Genomic DNA, 22,072 nt, shown 5'->3' on the forward strand with positions numbered 1-22,072 from the left:
TCCCTTAAGGGGCTTATTTGCTGAAGCACCAGTGTATGTGTTATTATGTGTAGGGGTTTCTATTTGCATCGCAACGTTTGGGAGGTATCCAATCTTTTGGCAGGCTTCTAGTGAGTACCTCCACATATCTGGGTTTATGTGTCATGACCTTATTTTGTGTGAGAGGTGAAGTGTATGTGCTGATAACTTGTTTGATATCTGGTTATTACATGAGAGAATTGATTCCAAATTCACAGTGTAATTTGTTTGTTTTAGGAGTAAGTATTTGTCAGTATACATGAGGAAATTAAAACGTTGCCTCAGGATGTCCATGTCAATCAAACTGGCCAGTGAAATGATGGGAGACTGCCCAGCCATTATAGCAGGTTTTTTCCATATGTGCTGTTAGGGAAGGGAGTAGGTTAGTTTTACCAGTTTTTGTGCTAGGACTAATAAAGGTGCTTGTTCTATTGAAGGCTATGGATGATAAGCTTGACAGTGTTGCTCAGTGCACCTGAAGTTCAGTAGGGAAGCTTGGGAGGGTTCTACTGACAGATGTCTAAGGAAAAATTGAGTTTCAAGGCATTTGTGTCTATAAAGGGCACCGCTAACCCCTGTTGTATGGTGGTAGAACTGATCATTTGTAGTATTCACAGATAGACAAAAACTTGTAAATATAATCTAATGCTGCTTTTAGACAGCAACCTCCATCCTTCTATAAATGGAATCATTCATAATCTCTCACTGCAGTTTGACATATTGCTAACAGAGATTACTCCAGATTTATACACAAAGCTTTTTGTCAAGTTGATTGATAACAGTAATTGGCCAGCACTGGTAACTTTGCCAAATAAAGATGATGATGATGATGGTGATGATGATGGTGATAATGATGGCACTGATAGAGTTTCATGGTTTGGCTTCATTTCATGCTAAGTTTGTGAGAGCCATTGATAATGTTCCTTGACATAAATATTTCACCATGGAATTTAAAAAGAAAAAATATCTAAAAATGATAAGGCCTCGTCTTGTTGCAGAACTACATTCTCTCCTGATAGCTTCAATGCAGACATTTTACAAACTTATACAAAGGAATTGGCTAGTGCCTAGAAGTGATTAACTTACACAAGAAGCAAGCTTTCTCTTTCATTAATCAGATGATTTTTGGGTGGGGCACAAATTATCACACTGCAGAACTTCCCAAATCACTTTTTAATGTTGACCCTTCTTTGAGCATTACATCTATTACTGATATTACTGCTACACGCAATGATAGTTTTAGTAGAACTCCTATTAGTGTTTCTTCTGGATCATTCTATAATAAAGACTTCTACTAAAGTAGGATTCCAATTTTCCATTTCAATGAGCTGCAAAATGTAAGCTCAGCAACTGTCTATGTAGTTCAAAGGTCAGAATTTCCTGAGAGACTGATGTTACTAACCATATTTATACTTAAATACTGAAGCTTTCTTACCATTGTCTGCACTCTAATATTCAGTTCTCTGAAGGTACTGTCACCTTCCTGTGCAAAAATATAATGGTCATACAAATCCATAAATATTTACCAGTGTGAATTGCTTCTTCCCTTTAGAAATGAACAGTAGTGTCCCAGTCCTCTAACTTTGGAAGTCTACTGTGAGGGTACTCATCATAACTGTAAATGTTCAAAATTATGATAATTGCTACAGTACATTTATAAAATAAATGGGATATAGACGTAATTGGTGTCAGTCTTCTAACCAAATATGTAGAGCAGGCAAACATCAACAGTTACGGTGCAGGGTTACATCCTACACAATGGCTGTCCTATATCTCCCCTACCAAGCTCAATAAAAATAAGAAAGCTTAGAATTGTTAATAAACTTCCTTTTGTATTCCTAGGTTTGACTCCCTCAGTCTCCAGCTGCCTAATGTGCAACTCTGAGCCAGTAACTGAAACAGATAGTGCTCACTGGTCACCTATGAAAAGAGGAACATGTAACTATTGACTTTACCTAGTTAAAGACATAAACTATGAATAAATGAATGCATGTATGAATGAATGGATAAATAAATGAACACATACAAGCACCTATCTAGCTTATTGATTGCCTCAACATAGAAAAAGATATCTCGTATAGTCTTGCATTTATCAGAATAATTCACAGCTTATGTAACTTTGAAGAAGATAAAGAACAAAAAAATGCACCACAAAAACTGCACCTTTACTATAAACACAAGGTCTTTAAGCCTTGACAGAAATGGAGAGAAACGATTATGCCCAGAAATACAGGGCTATTCAGAAAAAGGAAAGAGGAGTGGAATTTCCTATTAAGCAATGATTCTACTTTTCAAACATCTACAGCTGTACTGTGTTCATCCAGAGGACAAATGTTAGTGTACTAAGAAATATAGATCCTGGACGCCAAACCATAGTGGGAAAAAAACACCATTCCTGAAGTACTGCAGAGGCAAAACCACACCTATTCATTGACTGGATGTACTTCTTGTGATACATGGAGATAGTGTGTATGGAAGTTCCTCCTCATTGACTGGACATATTCCTTGTGATACTTGGAGATGGTGTGTATGGATGTTCCTACTCACTGTGCTGGCAGTATCCAAGAGCAAAACGGTTACAGTTCTAACAAGTCGCAGGCAGCAGCAATGATTCTTGTTGTACCCGTGATGTGCATCATCGGAATCAGGTTCACAGCAACACTTAGTAAGGAGTTACAGCTGTAAACAACTGGAGATGACAGACATCTTCACTGTCATGGAGAATAGGATGCACTTTGAGCAAATCATTCCAAGGCTAATACAGGAGATGAGGGAAAGCCCAGACTGGTAGATTAAAATGTTTCTCCCAACATGAGTGCTAATATCTGTACTGCTTGAACAGATAGGATTTCTTCATGGAATTTCCTGCCTTTTATAAGTTACAGATTGCCTAATGAGAGAAAAAGGTGACATAATGGATTAACCAGCAGTCTTCAAAGCCATTTGCTTTGGTCCATTGAAGTTGCAATGTAAAAAAGGTCCTTTCCTACTGTTTTCAAAGTATGGAAAGGACTCTTGTTTCTTCTCTAATCATTTTAAGTAATTTGCTTCATCTGGGAGACACATGTCAGCTGTGGACAGTAGGGATATAACTAGGATGAACCCTGCTTTACCCTTTCCTGCATTTGGCAATATTTTGAGAATGAGTAGGATAGGTGAAAGGGCAAATAAAGATCCTGGTTCTAACTGATTGAGTGAACATTAGTGGCCCTGTCTTTTGACAAGTAGTCCTTGATTAAAATAAAACATATGTACCTGAATATTTTTCTGTGATGTAAACAGGACTATGCCTAGGCTCCCACTTGCTTTAATTCATAGAAAAAACACTGGCTGGGGTATGTATGAACCTTTTGTAACACATCTGTGTAACAGTCCTGAATCAAATAGTTGTCTGAATAAGTGTAAATTTAGATATATTTCAGCATTTGGTCAGAGAAGAGAGGTTCTACCCAGATGGGAAAGATTCTGGCACAGTAGACAGACCAGAAAGCAAGATTGTGAGCTGCTAATGCAAGATACCCACTCATCCACAAGGAACTGTGTACTTTCTGAATGGATACATACAGGAAAGCATTCTTCATGTATGTTGTAACTAGGAAGACATCCTCCTTTATCTGGGGCAAGCATCTTGATTTTATTTACTGTCATATACTTTTTAAAGTTGGAAAGTTACAGAACTGGCCTCCGTCTGCTCTCCTTCTTCTTGGGTACAAGGTACAGTCATGAGTAGAATCCTTTCCCCTTCTTAGGGGCAACAACAGCTCCCACATCCATATAGTCTAGCACCTGTTTCACACTGGGCATTTAAAATAGCAGCTGTTTTCCTGTTAATATAGCATGCTAAAGATTGAAAGGGTTAATGAACTGTTATGGTATGGTATTTGTAATGAACTGTTATGGTATAGTATTTGTAATGAACTGTTATGGTATAGTATTTGGAGAATATTTTCCTTACTCGTTGGTTTTAGGGTTAGCAGGAACTGCTGCTTGTGGATGAATTGGTTTTAGCATCTTGGATATCTATTCAGCATGAGACCATCCTATATAAACAGGTGCTGCTAAGAATCAGCTTAATTTTAACAGTGACATTATCTGGAAACAAAGCTTGCAGGTATGTTCACTATATTTTCTAAAACTCTTAATATTGTTAGCAGAATCCATTTTTGCTAACAGGTGTATGGAGCATTAAATGCTTAATCCAAAAACATATTATTATTTATTTATTTATTTTTTTTTTTTGCTGTATGTTACTCCCCAATACACAGTGAGTGCAACAATTGATATTTTGTAAACGTGTCAAATAATGTGACACATTCTTTTTGTTTATATCATAGGGGATTATGATCGGGTGTCTGATCATAATGACTTATAATGGATACAAAACCAGGGCACCAAAAATTCACCTTGAGAGCCAACCTGAAGAAGTACAATTTGGCATCCGTGTGGAGAATGCATAGTAAATGGTTACGAGCAGTGACCCAGCCATAATTCGTTGTAGTGAATGGAGATTTATTTATCTATATACTATCAGTTGTAGAAAAAAAACTGTTGGAAAACAAAAGGGTTTAACCAGCAACGAAACACTGTAAAGCACTTAGCACAGTCAAACAGGCAGCGGCAACCTTCCCAGTTCTTTGCCTAAGAATTCTGGACAAGTACAAAAATAATTAAGGAAAAAGGATCAGAATCAGGGATAGTGCTTAAATATCACTCTTATTCACTTACAAGTTAGTACAACAGGTTTTATATCAGTATGCATTTTCTGAACAAACAATTTCAAACTCTAAAGTCTGGCAATATTGATTAACTATAATACTTACTGATTTACTAGAAATTCAAAAAATTTAGAACAGTCAGAGCAAACGTATTAGACAAACTCAGAGACAGTTGAGAGTCATGGACAGCAGGCATAAGCAAAGCTGTTTCTCTACTGTCACTATTCTTTGCCAGCTAGCATTGTCCACTGTTAGTGCCTTGCACAAAACCCAATTAATAAAGCTTTTGTGGGGGGGTACTCCCTCCAAGTACTGTTATGATTGGGTCTCTTTCTAGGGAAGGTGTTAACTAGTTTATCCTCTTCTGGATGTCAGAGTTCTGTGGTTCATGCTCTACAGTAAAATTAGCTTTCTATCCAGATCTGTTTTTATCATGAGCAGCACTGTGCTGTGCGTGTAACCAATTCACTACAATATCTAAAGACTGTACTGACTTTATAGTGTACTGTCCATAACTGCATTACAGGTCATATATCTTCTACATAGTGATTTATTAACTATGCCATGAAGTTTTACACCATATGCTTATCAAACATTGAGGGCTGTTTATGTTTCTTTGTCACACCATCCTCTATACCCACCACAGCACCCTAATGCAACACTAGCAGTGCTTTGCAAGCCAACATTCGGCATTGATAAAAGCTCACATTAACTCGATGTGTGTATATTTTAGACAGAATACCTGCTGCAATACTCACAATTAATAGGTGTTGAAAACTTGAAACCTTAATCTGCAAATTCAAAATATAAGGATAGTTTACAGAATGTTTGGAAACAGGGTTAATGAGAAAAAAACATAGACCTTGATGAAGATAAAAATCACTTTTCCTACCTTGCCTGCTAGATAAGCTACCGGCACTAATTTATCCAGCAACTGAATTACCCCTATATCCATAACATGTACGTTATGTCTGATGCATTCTTTAATCTGCTAATAATTCAAACTCACCACTTCTTTGTAAACAGTCGCAAAGTCATTCACACTGTAACATTAAACACCATCCACTCATTCATCCATATCACATCTAGAAAATCTATGTATCTGGATTTTGCTGAGGGCATCTCAATTGCCTCCTCAAAGGTGAACGGTTCCTTTCATTTTACTTGAGATAAATTCTAATGCAAGCAACTCACTGTATTGTTGAGCTAAAATTAAGCATGCTAGTCATATCCTTGTATGATTATGGGATCTCGTTATTTCCCTTTACAAGGGGATTAGCATTCTTCCCTACAGTCACCAAGGCTTCTGTGGGAGTTTTACCAATATTCGTTAACTGTAACAGAAATCTCATCCAAAAAGCTACCTATAAAGCTGATGAAATGTATTAATAGGCAGCAATTATAAGTTTTTCACTAAAAGATAAACATTTTAAACCAATACTATTATTAAGAATTCCCCAAACAACTCTGATAAACAATTGATTAGCATTATATAATTAGCCTTTAAATTAAAAAGCATCTTCATTAACATATAACTATATAAATAAGTCAGATAAAACACACAATATACTGTTACTTACATGTGGTCGCTTCCATACCACTTTTTTGAGCTGGTCAGCTGTTAATACTGCTACATTGTTGCCAATCGAGGCCATATTTGCTGGGAATGTTTCGTCTTCAAACAAACTGAGATTCTGCAGACATGTTTTTTTAAGGTGGTTGAAATCCTGGTTGTTAAATGGCACTGGGTTTTTAATGTCGCTAGTCATATTAGTTTGCCAGCTCGGCACAATTTTTTGGCAAATTCCTGGAAAAGGCATTGACTTTCCAGATCTGTAAATATAAAGTAAATAAAAAATAATTTTATACTGTAAAATTCCAGTTATGATTTGAATGATTTATCACATTATATTATTTAAAATTATTTTCATTATCTCTTAGCAGTATGGTATTCTAAAGACACTGTGCAAATGACTCGGTCCCCATCCTTTCATGAATTATGTATTGCACTGCTCAGTTGTCTGGCACCAGAGAAAGGAACTGAAATGTTCTGCTGCCTATAGAGGTTTTAGAACTTTGGCTGTTCTGTGCTATATAGGGGCTGTTCTGTGCTATATAGTAAGGTAATGCAATGTAAAAGGAAAAATAGTGCTCTAACTGGAGCTTGAACCCAAACTACCAATCTAAAATGACGGGGAAATAGTACAACTGTTGTTGTGCTTGTCCTATAGTAATAATAATAATAATAATAATAATAATAATTGCTGTTATTATTTGCGTTGTCCTGTTGTTGTTGTTTTTCATATTTATGTAGAAGCATTGGCTTAGGTTTCGAAACTACCTACCTAATATACAAGGGACATTTGCACAGCCATCAGACTGATACAGGGTGTTAGTAACTCGAATACATGGTTTGTACAGATAATTTTGACTTTATATTTAATGCATTGAAACAAACACGAGACCGTGAAAAGGCCTCAATAAGTAGAACATTAAAGCAACACACACCCATTAAAAAAAATCTTCTTGTCCGATATATGTAAATCAAGAATAGTAGGTCACATTTACATACATAAAGAAAACAAGTCCCCAAAGCTTTACGTTTTTTTTTTTTTTTTTTTTAATGAGCAGGATTCTTTAACCAGTGTTTTAAAACTTAAAGCTTTGGTGAGATGATTTTTTTTTTTTTGGGGGGGGGGCTTATTTTCTTTATACACACACAAACACACACACATACATATATATTTATATATATAGATATATATATATATAGATATATATATATATATATGTAATTTATTTGTTTATTTTACATTTGTTGACCGGGCTAGTCCAATTGGATACATGTCCATTTTCAGTAGAGGCCCAGGGAGATAAGCTCCATTAAGCTAATAAAATGCAAAAGAATAATAATGATTAACATCAAAGTACACAACAACAATGGACTAGAAAACAATTTACATGGGTATCTGATTTATGATAAGTTAGCATTATATTAAGAGAGAAAGAGATAGGAACAAGTAATTATAAGGTAGAAACATATTCACACAGTAGAGAGATTGATATTCATCACGTAGATGACTAGCAAGTAATATCACTCTAAGAGATAACTAAGAAAAATCTAGTTAAAAATGATTTTAGTTAGCTTCCAAATTCTACATGCCAAGTGAAAAAAGTAGCAAATATATACATAGTAGACACGTGCTTACAGCAGAATGATTGTTATGCAGGTTTATACTCAAAGGTATTTTCCCAGAAAGGCAAGGCTAGAAGCAGAATTAAGGACGCTTACTGATCCCACTATCTGAGATCTGGGAGAGAGGTACACAAAGAGAGCAGCAATAGCGAGAGATGAGGACATGGAAAGAAAGGAGAGTATTAGTCTGGGTTAGTACATGGGCATAGCCATTGTGTTTTAAGGAGTATTTTTAGTTGCTTTTTGAAATGTGTTATTGAAGAAAGAGATGATAGTTCACTGGGAAGCCTGTTCCAGGTTTTCCCCACAGAGTTAGAAAAAAGAGAGTTACCTGCTTCATTGCTGGACTTATGGATGTCTACTAGTAATTTATCAGCCGAGCGAAGGGTTGTAAGATTTTTGTAGGGGGTGATAAGGCTATAGAGTATTGTAGTATTACTAGGATGATACAAAATCTTGTGCGTAATGGTAAGTTGCTGAAACTGAAGCTGAGTTTGCAGTTCCAGCCATCCTAGCTGTTTAAGATTTTGACAATGGCGGGTTCTAAATGGGGAGCCAGTGGCAGATCTGGCAATGTTGTTATAGGAGGTTGCCAGTTCATTGAGGTTGCTTTTGGATAGATTATTATAAATGGGAGAGGCATATAGGAGGGTGGAGATAAGATGGGTGTGGGCAATGGTAGTTCTGGCTACAGGAGTAAGGAAAGTTTTAATTCTGTAAAGGGAACCTAGTTTTCTATTTACTGATTTAATGGTTGAGTTAATGTGTGAGTCAAAGTTAAGGTTGTGGTCAATTATTACACCTAAGAGTTTGATGGTTGGGTCAGGTGATATGACAGTACCATTGTTGGATATAACTGTGAGATCTATTGGGGATGACTTTTGTGTAGGAGTGAACAGTAATAGTTTAGTTTTTTGGGGGGTTTAGGACGATGCAGTGTTGAAGGAACCAGTTTTCTACTAAGTTAAATACTTTTTGGGTGATGGATTGGAGTTCAGCTGAAGAAGAAGCAGCACAAATTAATGTGGAGTCATCTGCATATTGTATGCAGGTGGCTTGAGGAAGGTTTACATTTGGATCGTTAATGAAGACAGAGAAAAGGAGAGGTCCCAGGATAGAGCCTTGAGGGACACCAAGGGTAATAGGGAGATGTGTGGATAGGTTATTGTCCCAAAGGACAGCTTGTTGTCTATTTTCTAAGTAGGACTTGAACCATTGTACTGCCTGTGTGTCTAGTGAAAGCAATTTAAGCATATTTATAAGTAACTGATGGTTAACCATATTGAATGCTTTAGAGAGGTCGATAAAGAGCTCAGAGGAAAGCATGTTGTTATTATGATTTTTGTTAATGCAGTCAGAAAAGGATAAGAGGCAGTGGAAGTGCTATGGAATGGCCTAAAACCATGCTGACAGTCAGCTAGTAAGTTATTTTGGAGAAGGTGATCAAGTAGTTGCCGGTGGATGCATTTTCCATGATTTTAGCTAAAGGAGAGAGTAAGGCTATGGGGCGAAAGTTTGAGAGTTCGGTTGAGTTACCACCCTTATGTAGTGGGATAATATGGGAGATTTTCCAGAGAGAGGGAATGGAACCCTCAGTGATGGTTCTATTTATTAGGATGGAAATGGGATAGGCAAGTACTTTTGCTGAAATTTGCACGTATTCAGCTGGTAGCAGATCAGCTGAAGGTGTGCATGGTTTAAGTTTTTGAAGTAGGGTGTAGATGAGGGATGTTGCAACTGGTTGTAAATGAAATGTAGGAGGTAAACTAGTTAAGGAGGAAGGCAAATTTGAGCTAACAGGTGGTAGGAAATTTGCTAGAGATTGGACGGTTTCAGTAAAAAAAGGTATTGAAAGCATCAGCAATCTGGCTGGGAGTGTAAAACCTGATGGGGTTGGTGTCTTGGAGTGTCCTGGGTGTAGGAGTCTATTAATACCTGACCAGAAACTTTGTGGTTTATGTTGATGAGTTTGCTGGAGTTTAAAGTAAAAGTTTTTTTGTCAAGAAGTATTGCTTTTTAGTGGCATTCCTCAGCTGTTTAAAGTTTTGATGATCAGCTGGGTTTTTATTAGTTCTCCATTTGGCCCAGATTTTGTTTCTCAGTAAGATTTTAAGCCTAGTCTATTTTGTGAGCCATGGAGCAGTTTTGCTCCTAGTTCTAAGAGAGTGAGTGGGGGCATGGTATTCCAGGATTTGTCAGAATTTAGAGGTAAAGTATGACACTGCTTCCTCAAGAAGGAGGTGTTTTAGGGGTGACCAATCACAAGCCTTAAGTTCTGCTTGGAAGCTTACTGGGTTAAAATTTTTATTGTTCCGGGTAGTTCTAAAGATGGTTTGGTTGGGAATAAAGGTCTTTTGTCTAATTATATAAGTAAGTGAGTGGTCACTAATGTCATCAAGAAGGGTACCTGCTTTATATGAGAGGGGATGGCCATTTACTAAGATCCAGTCTAAGGTGCTTTCTTTGTTACTGGGTTTATGGATTCTGGTGGGGGTGGTGATTGTTTGGGAAAAGCCATATAGGTTTTATGGGTAGCTGGTTTGGCAGAAGTGCAGCTATTCCAGTCTATATTAACATCACCAAGTCCTATGGTTTCATGTGGGAAGTACGTAGAAAGCCAGCTGAGCGTACTTTCAAGGGTATTGATGTTATTGCCTGGAGATAGGTAGGAGCATCTTATGTAGATGGATTTGCTGGCATTGATCTGAAGCTTAGAAATAAGGATTTCAGCATTACTATCTGAAGGTAGTTGAACATCTAGTGAAGTATTGTGTAACTCTGATTTGTACAGTATTGCCACCCCCCCCCCACTCTTTTTGGTTATACAGTCTAATCTCAAAATATTATATCCTGGTGGGGTGATTTCACTGTCCTGGGTTACAGGTTTGAGCCATGTTTCTGTTAGACATAGGATGTCAAATGAATGTATGTCGAACAAAGCATGTAGCTGGCCAATTTTATTGTTTAAGCTACGTATGTTGAGATGCGCTATGAGGAGAGAATTAGGGGTACTAGTGGGGGTGTAAGGGGTGGAGGGATGTGATAGCTGGGGGTCTGTGGGGACCTTGTTGTTTGTGCCTGGGTTGGTATGAATGTCACCATGTAGTAGAAGGTGTTGTTGAAGATTGTGTATAAGCTTTAGGAATTTATAGAAAATGTTTTGTGACTTTCTGGCTTGGAGATAAGTAATATGGGCTAATCTATGATACTTTGGCAGAAGATAGATTGATGAAGATGTTATGTTAATGTGGTTTTGGGAGGCTAGCTGAGTTAGTAGTGCTATTTGTTTTAAGCGATGGTGAAATTCAGTATGATTTAGGTGTACTTAGAAGGAAAGTATGTAGGGTACAGATAGAGTAGGTAGAACTACAAATAAGAGAATCAGATTTATGTGTCTTGGCATGTAAATTATGGGCATAGTGAAGGAAAAAGATAAAATATAGAAAGGAGGTAGGGGTTGATAGAGAGATAGGAGGGGGATACTGTTCAATGTAGTAGTACTAATGAGTAGCAGTATGTAATTAGATGTATATATGTATATATATATATATATATATATATATATATATATATATATATATATATGTATCTAATTCTTCTATTTCATATGGCCGAAACCATATAATTGACATTTGAAATGTCGAACATATGAAAAACAAAACTAAAAACCTACAAACATTTACCTAAGCACTGCTATGAGGAAGGCAAGTCCCCTGCGGCCCCCACCCCCCTATAACTTAAATATACCAACTCCGTGATCGCACTGCAGTGCAGTAATGGAAATCTTTCCATTCCGCACTGTATGGAGATGCCGGTTCGGCATTGTCGGCATTTCAAATGTCGATCATATGATCTTGGCCATATGAAATTTGGCATTTTGAAGTGTCGACAATGTGAAGGGGACCCATACATACATACATACACACACACATATATATATATATATATATATATATATATATATATATATATAAAATATATATTTATATATATTTATATATAAAATACTTATTTATTTGTTTTAGATGTCTTTATATATAGGTTCATAGGTAGGTGCTAGGCTATCAGCCCTGGGGCCTATACGAGCCCAGCCAAAAAGGTATCCTGGCTTTTGCCACCCAAGAAAATTATTTTCCTGTGCCACTGTCGAGCAGAGCCACAGAGGTGATCCCCGGGGTGAATTTCTTATTTCCCATCCAATCATCAAGATTTTTCTTGAAGAGTGCTAATGAGGAGCTTTGTTTGATGTAGATAGGTAGTTTATTCCAGAATATGGGAAGTCTCTGTGACAGGAATCTATCCCTCCGGCATGTTCTGTTTATTGTGGTGACAAGGTTTAGGTCCCTAGATCATGTAGCTTGGAGGGATTGAGATTTCTTTAAGTGGAGTATGTCCAACAGCTCTAGGTTTGACATAGCATTGTATGTTAGGCAGAGATCACCTCTGAGTAGGCGATATGCAACGGAGTAAAGCTGGAGTTTTTTGAGACGGTCTGCGTAGGGCATCTGTTTGAGGCTGGTAATCCTCTTTGTGAGGTATTTCTGCAACCTTTCCAGTTGTTGTAGATGTCTTGTGAGGTACATACCAAAAGGGGCATTGTACTCTATAATGGGTCTAATGAGTGATGAGTAGAGGGGAACAATGACCTCTTTTTTTCTGGATGAGAAACCTTTTGTGATGAGGTGTGCCACGTAGAAGGATTTCCTGACTACTGTGGTGATGTGATTATCAAAGGAGAGACTACTGTCCACCTGTGTCTCAAGGTCTCTTATCACACTTTCAGTGTTAAGTATACTATCGCCTATGTTGTAGTTCATGGGTACAGAGTTTTTACCAAAGGGGATAACAATGCACTTTTTGGCATTGAACTTGAGGCCATGGCTTTGACACTAGGCATCTGTCTCAGTGAGACCCTTTTGTAGGATGACCACATCATTAGGAGTTTAGATTATGGCTCCTACTTTGCAGTCATCTGCAAACTTCATTAGCCAAAGGCCTTCTGTGTTAGCTTGTACTTCAAGTAGATACCCAACAGGAGAGGACCCAGGATTGAAACCTGTGGTGCTCCACTTGTCACTGGTCTGAAGTCAGATTTGGAGTCAGCTACTTTCACAGTGTGGGTTCTGTCAGTGATCCAATTGGCAACCTATCTTGTGACATAGGAATTTATACCTAGTTTAGTGAGTTTATCTATAATTCCAGAGTTGGGGATGGTTTCGAAAGCCTTGGAAAGATCTAGATAGGCTGTGTGAACCACCTTACCCTTGTCTACAGTTTTGGTGACTACTTCAAAGAAGTCTATCAGGTTTAGGAGACATGATCTGCCTTTTACAAACCTGAACTGGGTGGGGTCCAGAGTTTGGAGATTACCAGTGTCTTTGTTTATAAGTTCCATGATGATACGTTCCATGGCCTTGCAGACCAGGCTCGTCAGGCTAATGGGTCGGTAGTTCCCGGGGTCCGTGGTGGCTCCCCCTTGTGGAGTGGGATAACCATTGCTGTGCACCATTCAGCAGGCACAAAGCCTGAGTTGAGGCTATGATTGAACATGGTATTTAGGTGGGGTGCCAGTTAGTTCTGTAGTTCATGTAGAACGCCACCTGGGATGTTGTCTGGTCCCATGGATGCTGTGTTCTTGGCTTTGGAGAGTGTGGTTTTTACCTGTGCAGATGTGATTACAGGAACTTTGCATTCTTCTGATATAGAGATGGGCTCTTTAGGGGGTGTGAGGGGGGTAAAGTTAGCACTGAACCTATCTGCCAGGATGTTGGCAATATCAGTTGAGTCTATATATTTAGTGCCATTGTGCTGTAACTCTATAACTGTATATGACATTTACATATACAAACATAAGAGATGTATATTCTTATATCTTGAAAGTATTATAAGGTTTTATATATTTTTTTGCTTTTAAGGCTATGTAAATGTGACCTACTATTCTTGATTTACATATATTGCACACAAAGGTTTTGTTGCTTTAATTTTCTACTTCCTGTTACTGCTTTGTATAAAAAGGAAGTTGTGCTGTGTGATTTTTAGCTGATGAAGTTTCTTCATGGTCAAGCGACGAAAGTGCTAATTTTTTGTGTTAATAAATTTGTGGTTCTACCTGGAAGAATAATTTTAAGGCTTGCAGCAATGTTTGTATTACTGTTTACTGCAATTTGATGTTTTATTGAGGCATTTCCACGTTCTGATATTTGTTTCAACAGTGTTTTTTTCAGTGTCTTTTGGTGCTTTATCTTACTTATATTCAATGCAGTCAGGATGGAAGTAATGCATACAATGAGTGATTGACATGTATGAAAATTTAAAGTAGTCTGAATCAAAGTTGCTTTACATTAATGTGGAAGTTAAAGTGAGTGCAGCATGTAGAAACATACCAGCCTACAGAAAAGCAAGGTTTGGTAGTAGGTTTAGTTTCTTTGAACCAACTATATATAATTCAGGAAATACAGAGACCATTGTTAAGCAGGCAAGCAGAGTAGCAACATCCACAGTGATTACTGATCGTAGCCTGTCAAGGTTTAATAGACTAGCAGATCAAAGATCAGCAGTGGTGTGACCATGGTCTACTATTCGACAACTGTGACAAGTATTGCCCACATGTTTCACCCTAAGGACTGCGTGGCTCGTGTGTTCCAAAGGACAACATGGAATGTGTTATCCTTAACCAATCTGCCCCAGTGCTTTTACATTGACTAACAAGGGTATACTGCAGTAATGAGGTACATATTTGACATCTCATGAGGGATACTGCAGTGCTCTCCTGACAAGATCAGCAATTTTTTTTTTGTCCATATTATGCTGTACACTATGAATTTAAGAAAGCAAGCTTTAATCAGATAATAAGGTGCAGTCCAACATTCAACATCACAGACACCTTCATCAGGTTATGAGAGTGATAGTGTTGAGGAAGATGATGGCAGAGATGGATAACTTCCCTTCCTAGATACATAACTTAATGTGTGTGTGTTTATTACACAGGCAAAGAGGCAATGTTTGATACAGACATCTGCATTATTACAGCACATACAGCAATCCATACAGTATTGAATATGCCATGCAGAAACCAGTGCAGGCTACTCAGTACAGTGTATGGTCTATTTACACAACAGACATCATTACACAGCATCAGAGATGAAAAGGTGTCAATACATCTTAGCCATTATTATTTGCAAAGGTAATGAGTATATGGCATAATAACAGGGAGCATACACAGGGGAGCACACACGACATACAGATAAGGTTTGAACACATACCTCTTTGCAGATGTGTGGAGTGCATGTGGATTGTTCCATTGGGCGTTGCATGAACTGTGTTATATAGTACATAGCAAGGTGTCCCTCAGGGTGTCCCTAGAGGTGTTCCATGACTGTCTTCCAGGGTGCCTTTCAGAGTGTTCTGTTATAAGGCATTATTGTATGGAATTGTCTCAGTAACTGGAAGTTCTCTAGCTCAGGATGCTTTTGTAAGGCCAGAACAGCTAGCTGTCATTCACTTATCTCAGTCTAGTGTCCCATGCTGGAAGCATGGTGTGGCCATGTGGTATGATGAAGAAGAACTATAGATCAGCCACACTGCTAGGTGCCAGCTTCCTTAGCCACAGCTGCAGCTAGTATACCCAGCTTCCTCAGGTTGATGCAGATACACATGGCACATCTGTCTGTAAGTTAGCCTATACATTTCTATCATATCTGTGGCTGTGGTGTGGCATCATTCTTAAAATGTAGACAATACAGGCTGACTTGGCCACTAGAGGCATAAACAGGTGTGTCATGGTATTCCTAAGCAGCTTCTTCCATGATGCCAATCATGTCTGTCAACTCCTGGATTGTGCACATGGTAACAGACTGGGCTTAGATTACACTCCACATCACATTCTCATTTATGTGTATGTACATCTGTACTTCTGGGGATATGTTCCATTTTTAAACAATTTTATTTACAAGAAGAGTAACCGGAAAACAGTGGTGTTATTCAAGCAATGTAAAACAATAAAAACAAACAATGTTTAGGAAAACAAAGAAAACCTGAACATATTTATCAAAATATAGCAGCAACTATAAAATGATGAAAGCATATACTAGGAAGGCATTATGTATTGGACCTTAATTTGGGAATATACTAAGTTCATGTAACCTTATATAGTGGCTAGACGCAGCTCACTCTGTTATTTAGTTGACATGTTTATTGACACACACATGTAACTTTGACTTTGACCACAGCTTTTGTTTTATGAATAACCCAACTGCTAAGAGTTCTGGCAACTTCCATCTTGAGGCAATACATGTTGTGGTCACTGCTGAGATTTGCAATACACATATATCTATATGATCAATATATAAACATGCGTCTCCAACGGTGTAAATTTCTCTCTGCCCGCTGAATACAGACCAGTAAATACAATAAACATTTTAAGTAATAAACAGCCTTTTTTCGTTTTTTACATGGTGGACTTTTACATCTTTTTGGTTCGTTACTTGCATGGTGGATTTATATTTCAGCGACCAGCATATGAATGGAATATTAAGACGCCTTGGTTATCTCTCAGCCACAGTTATTATTGTATTTATTGGTACATATTTCTATATGCTCACTACCTGGGAGGTAGGAAGGTATCTGAACTGTAATGAAAAATGCTGCAGTGCATGGTATTTGAACACAAACAATCCTAGATATCACATATCTGCCCTAGCAGGGTATACCCAGTCCTATCTGTGGTGGAGAAATGAGTGCATTCCTTTAGAAAGACATACCAACTCTTGTTTTGCTATATGAAAGTCTGTTATGAGTAGATGGAATTAAATTATGGTGAAAAATGTAAAACAGTAAAGAGGCTACAAACATTTTCAGCTGAAAACCGGTAACCAACTCAAAAACTCCAGCTAGGACGTGAAGAACAACAACCATTTTGAGGATGTGACATTAACCAAATGGCTCCTTTGTTAAAACACAAAGTTTATTCAAAGAGACCACAAAATAAAGTAAAACTGAGCACTTTCATCCATTACAAATGGGACTTTTATTCAAAGAGACCACAAAATAACAAAGTAAAACTGAGCACCTTCATCCATTACAAATGGGACTTCATGAGAGTTTGAAACAATGTAGATCCAAGTTCCTTTAAAAAACTCATTAAGCAGTCAGATTTCATCTAATGGAAAATAACATCACCTATTGGGTAAAGACCAAACAAGGAACTAAGTCATAGAAAAATGTGGAACCTTAAAGTCACAGTGATATCAATTGTAAAACAGTTCTGACCTGTCTAAAATAATTTTACCATCAAGGCAAATAAAAGTAAAAATATTTATAAAACAAACTGTAATAACTACATTGATAAAAACTTGAAAGTGCTTATTTAAAATATAATATTTTATATTATTATATAAAATAAAACAACTAAATACAACCTGTTCCCATCGTAAAAAATCCATGCTAATAAAACTGGCCACTATTTGGAATGAATCAGCTTAACGCGTTCACCCTGTCCTTTAAAATACTAACAGCAGACAGTGAATTATTAAGCCCGGGAGGGGTGACATTCATTTAATCTCAGTTGACCAATCAGTTCCTTCATTTCTAGCTTATTGTCACTGTCACCCCCTCTTACAGATCTGCAAACACGATCTGTAACAAAAAATTTAAATTTTTTTGAAATTCAAACACTCAATGGAATGTTTATACAAGGCACTTGTAGGATTATGTTTTTTTAATATCATAGAGGTATTCCCTCATATAATCCTTTAATTTACAATTCATCTTTCTTACATAAAATGCCAAACAATTATCACAAGTGGCCACATAAACCACCTGAGTAGAATTACAATCACATTTGCCTGGACAATGCACAGTGCGAGTTGTAATATTGTAATAAAAAGTTATGTACTTACCATAACTTGGCATCTGTGTTGCCCATTTTCATTCTTTCACACTACTGAGTTACGGATCCAACCCTCAGATCCGACTCGGCTACATTTTTCAGACTTGGATCCCAGTCTCAAGCTCCTCCTCTGCCCATAATGCCCTAGACTCTCTGTAGCTTCCTCAGATCAGGTTTGCTGCTTTATTGCCTACCGGATAAAGAAAAAGGTTTAGACAGAAAGAAGTCAGAGGCTCAAACCAGGATAATAAATGCTCCTATAAATCCAATAGGTCCTCTAGGAGCCAATAGGCTGGGAGATGGCTGGGAGGGAAGGTAAAGAAGAATGAAAATGGACAACACAGATGCCAAGTTATGGTAAATACATAACTTATAAATCTGATGTTGTCCTTTTCATTCTTCCTCACTATTGAATCAGAGTCCCCAGCTATGGTACTCTTGGGTGGCCTCAAGGAAGCATATGCCTGAGCACTCTCAAACCAAAAGAAGGTCTACTTTTGGGGACAATGTCCAGTTTATAATGTGTCAGAAAGGTATGAGTCTTTCACTAACTGGCTGCATGACAAATATCATCAATTGATGCTCTGAAAACAGATGATATAGCCATAGATCTAGTAGAATGGGCTTTAGGAGGGTGAGGCAAGTTCAATCCATTTTTTGAATAAATTAGTGAAATACAATCAGTAATCCATTTAGCCAATGTAACTTTGGAGACTGCTTGATCTAGATGGTTTGGTGAGAAAGAAAAAAATAGTTGATCAGACTTTCTGCACTGTTTTGCTCTATGAAGGTAGAACCACAGTTGTGTATGAACATCAAGCAGATGCAAAATATATTCGCCCTTGTTAGAAAAATTTGGAAGAAGACTGGCAACTGTATAGACTGGTTAATATTAGTCTCTGTGGCTACCTTAGGCATAAAAGATGGATTGAAGGATTGGTATGGAAAAATACTCTATCTTTATGACAAATGATTTAAGGTGGTTTCAATGATAATGCCTGAAGTTCAGAAATTCTTCTTGCTGATGTGACAGCTATCAAAAAGGTTCAAAGTGTTTTTGAGTTAGTCCTTGAAGAATAACAGTTAGATCCCACAGAGGAGTAGGATCTTTTATTGGGGGTCTAAGCATAAAAATCCCTTTCATGAAACCCTTACATAATTTAGACGTAGCAAGGGAGCCAGAAGCATCTCCAGCATGAAAACTGGAAATGGCTGCCAGCTGAAGTTTTATAGTGGAAAAACTAGCCCCTTCCTTGAACAGAGAAGTAAGAAAGGGAAGAATTGCTAAAATTGGGGCTGAGAAAGGATTGCTATTCTCATTGGAAGCCCAAATGGTAAATCTTTTTCATTTGCTTTGGTGCACTTTTTTAGTAGAAGCTTTTTCGGAATCTAAACTATGTCTTGAACAGGGGAAGCAAGCCTGGACCTTTGTAGAATTACTGGAACTGGAGATACCAAGTGGTCAGTTTGAGGGTGTGTAGATTGAGATGTTGATGGATGAGGGAGTAGGTTCTGTCTGGCCTCCAGAATCCATGGGGGATATTTCATGTGAGACCAAAGAAAGGGGAACTATATCTGATGAGTCTAGTAGGGGGCAATGAGGATTAGTTTACTCTTCAGCCTTCTGGCTGTCTGCAGAAACATCAGAGTCAATTGTAGAGGTGGAGAGGTATAAAGAAGACTGGAGGGCCAATCGTGAACTAGAGCATCCATTGGGGAATCCTCCAAAAGGGGGTCAGAGCTAAGTACTTGCTGCACTTGTTTTGGGGAGAAGCAAAGGGGTGGGGCCAAACTTGCTGTCACCACATCAAATTCGCCACTGACTTATTGAGGGACCATTTGTGAGGGGTCAGAATGGACTTGCTTAGTTTGTCTGCTAGAACTTTGGTTTTCCATGGTATATGGGTTGCAACTAGAAAGAAGTGATCTGAAGAAATATCCCATTTCCTGACCCTCATAGCCTCTCTGCATAATGGGTAAGAATGGGTTCCTCCTTATTTGTTGATATGCCAGACTACTGACATGTTGTCGGTATGTATTGCAATTGTCCCAAAGGGGAGGCTGTCTTGAAAGGTTTGCAATGTTAGAAGAACTGCTCTCATCTCTTGGATATTTGCAATCTGGACTCCATGTAAGACCATGATCCTTGGACCATCTTTCCCTCGAAATGCCCCCCATCCTACTTGGGAAGCATCCATGGTCACTTTGGCTGTGGAGGAAGGAAGAAAGAATGGCCTGTCTGGGAACAGGTCATCTGAATGAATCCATCATTGAAAATGTCATTTATAAATTGGAGTTAACTTGATAGGAACAGATAATTGCTGGTAAAGAATAGACCTCTGAACAGCCAAGGTCCATTGGAGGACTCGAGTGAATAATCTTGCTAAGGGTACTAGGACGATGACAGCAGACATAGAGCCTAGAGCTTGAAGAATGAGTCTCACTGGAGGAGACAGTAAAGAAAGTTATGTCCTGTACCTGGTTTCTCAAGGATATTATGCAATGAGCAGACAGAGAAGCTATCTGATGCATTGTATTTACAAAGGCTTAGCTGAATTCCAAGTTCTAAAGAGGGGACAGGTTTGATTTGATAATATTTATGGTAATGCCCACAGAGCTGAAGATCTGGTACAAATAGTCCCTGGCCTGAAGTAGTTGATGCTAGATTGAGGCAGGTAGAAGCCAGTCCTCCAAATATGGAAACACCTGGAATCCTTTCACTCTAAGGTGAGCTGCCACTACTGCAATGCATTTGGTTAACACCCTGGGGGCTGTGGTGAGTTCAAAGAGTAGAACTCTTAATTGGTAATGACTGGCTCCCAGTCTAAAGCACAAATGACTTCTGGAGCATCTGTCTTTTTTGACATGATAGTAAGTATCCTGAAGGTCTATCAAGCACATCAAGTTGTCCTTGCACAACAGCGGTAGGTTGGACTGAAGTGTAACCATCCAGAACTTAGACTTCTTTACGTATTGATTTAGACTTCTCAGATATAGAATGGATCTTAGGTCTCGATTTTCTTTAGCACTAAAAAGAAGCAGGAGCTAGTTCCAAATCCTCTTTGCTCATTTGGAACCTCTTGGATGACTCTTTTTTTGCAGCAGTTTTTGTATTTCCAGTACTGCACATTTCCTCTAACTGGGTGGTATGTCAGGGATTTTTTTTGTTCCACTGGAAGTGTAAGGGAAAAGGGAATGTAATAAACTCTGGATATTATGCTTAGCACCCAGGTATTTGATGTCACATTGGTCCAGGCATCTAGATGCAGGGAAGAATGACCCCCCAACTGCCTCCAGAGATGGACAGCTGGGCAGTACTTCAGGAGTGCTGATAGGGCTTGTCAGAGAATGGTTCTCTAAAGTCCTGATTCTGCAGACCCCTGCTGCCTCTAAGGTAATGTCTACCATTGAAACTTCCTCCTCTGCTAATGAAGGAAGAATCCCTGCATTGATCCTGAAAAGATCCAGAGACTATTGAAACCACATCTTCTTAACACCTCACTGATTCCTGGAAAAGGTGCGCTGAGGGGTAGAAAACTTCATCCCAACAGCAGACAGGGTCTTTCCTTTCTGCTTGCTGTGGTTTAGAATCTCTTTGATAGCTAGCCCAAATGAGGATGAGCCATTGAAGGGGGCATTGACAAAGGATGCCTTGAAAGATTTCGTAAAGTCACAAAGCCTAATCAAGGCATGTCTTCTGACTGCAATACCTGAGCCACCTGCCCTTAAGGTACCCTCAGCTGAAAGGGAGATGAACCTTATGGAAGACTTAGTCACAGAAGCAACAGTAGCCAATTTGGGAGAAGTTCTCATCCAACATAGTCTCTGTAAGAGAGTTGGACAGGTCCTTGACCAACTATCTCTGCAAATGAGTGAAATGTGCCAAGTAATTTAAAATCTCAGTGTAAATGTAGCTGAGGCATAAATGCACTTACCAGACCTATCACTCAAGACTCTCTGTTCGGCAGATTGACAGAAGAGCTCTGTTCTGTTATCTTCTTCTTGGTGGCTGCTGCCGCAACAATGGCATCAACAAGGGTACCTTTGGACCAATGAATTCTGTCTTTGGGCGAAACAAGAAATTTCTCTGGACATTTAGGAATTGGCTCAATAATGTCTAGCTCCTTCCAAGCCCAGTGGGAAACTAAGTCAACGAGTCTGTCTGCTGGGGGGGGGGGGGTTACCCAAGACATAGACCCTGAAAGTTTCCAAGAACACAGACTCTTCAGAAGAAGGAGGTTGGGCTAACCAGCCTCC

At 38.5% G+C, this 22,072-nt stretch overlaps 1 protein-coding gene across 1 annotated transcript in view; it reads right to left on the minus strand.

The window, feature by feature from the left end:
- The window catches only part of LOC122791184 (calpain-13-like), a 1,289,367-nt gene that overhangs the window by 1,125,475 nt on the left and 141,820 nt on the right, over nt 1-22,072 (minus strand). The window contains exon 2 of the mRNA XM_044058898.1: nt 6,314-6,566. Coding sequence (XP_043914833.1) covers nt 6,314-6,566 — 253 coding nt within the window. The remainder of the gene's footprint in view (nt 1-6,313; nt 6,567-22,072) is intronic.

The sequence above is a fragment of the Protopterus annectens genome, chromosome 1.part2 (genome assembly GCF_019279795.1).
Source record: "Protopterus annectens isolate FY-2018-M chromosome 1.part2, PAN1.0, whole genome shotgun sequence".
Taxonomy (NCBI): domain Eukaryota; kingdom Metazoa; phylum Chordata; order Ceratodontiformes; family Protopteridae; genus Protopterus; species Protopterus annectens.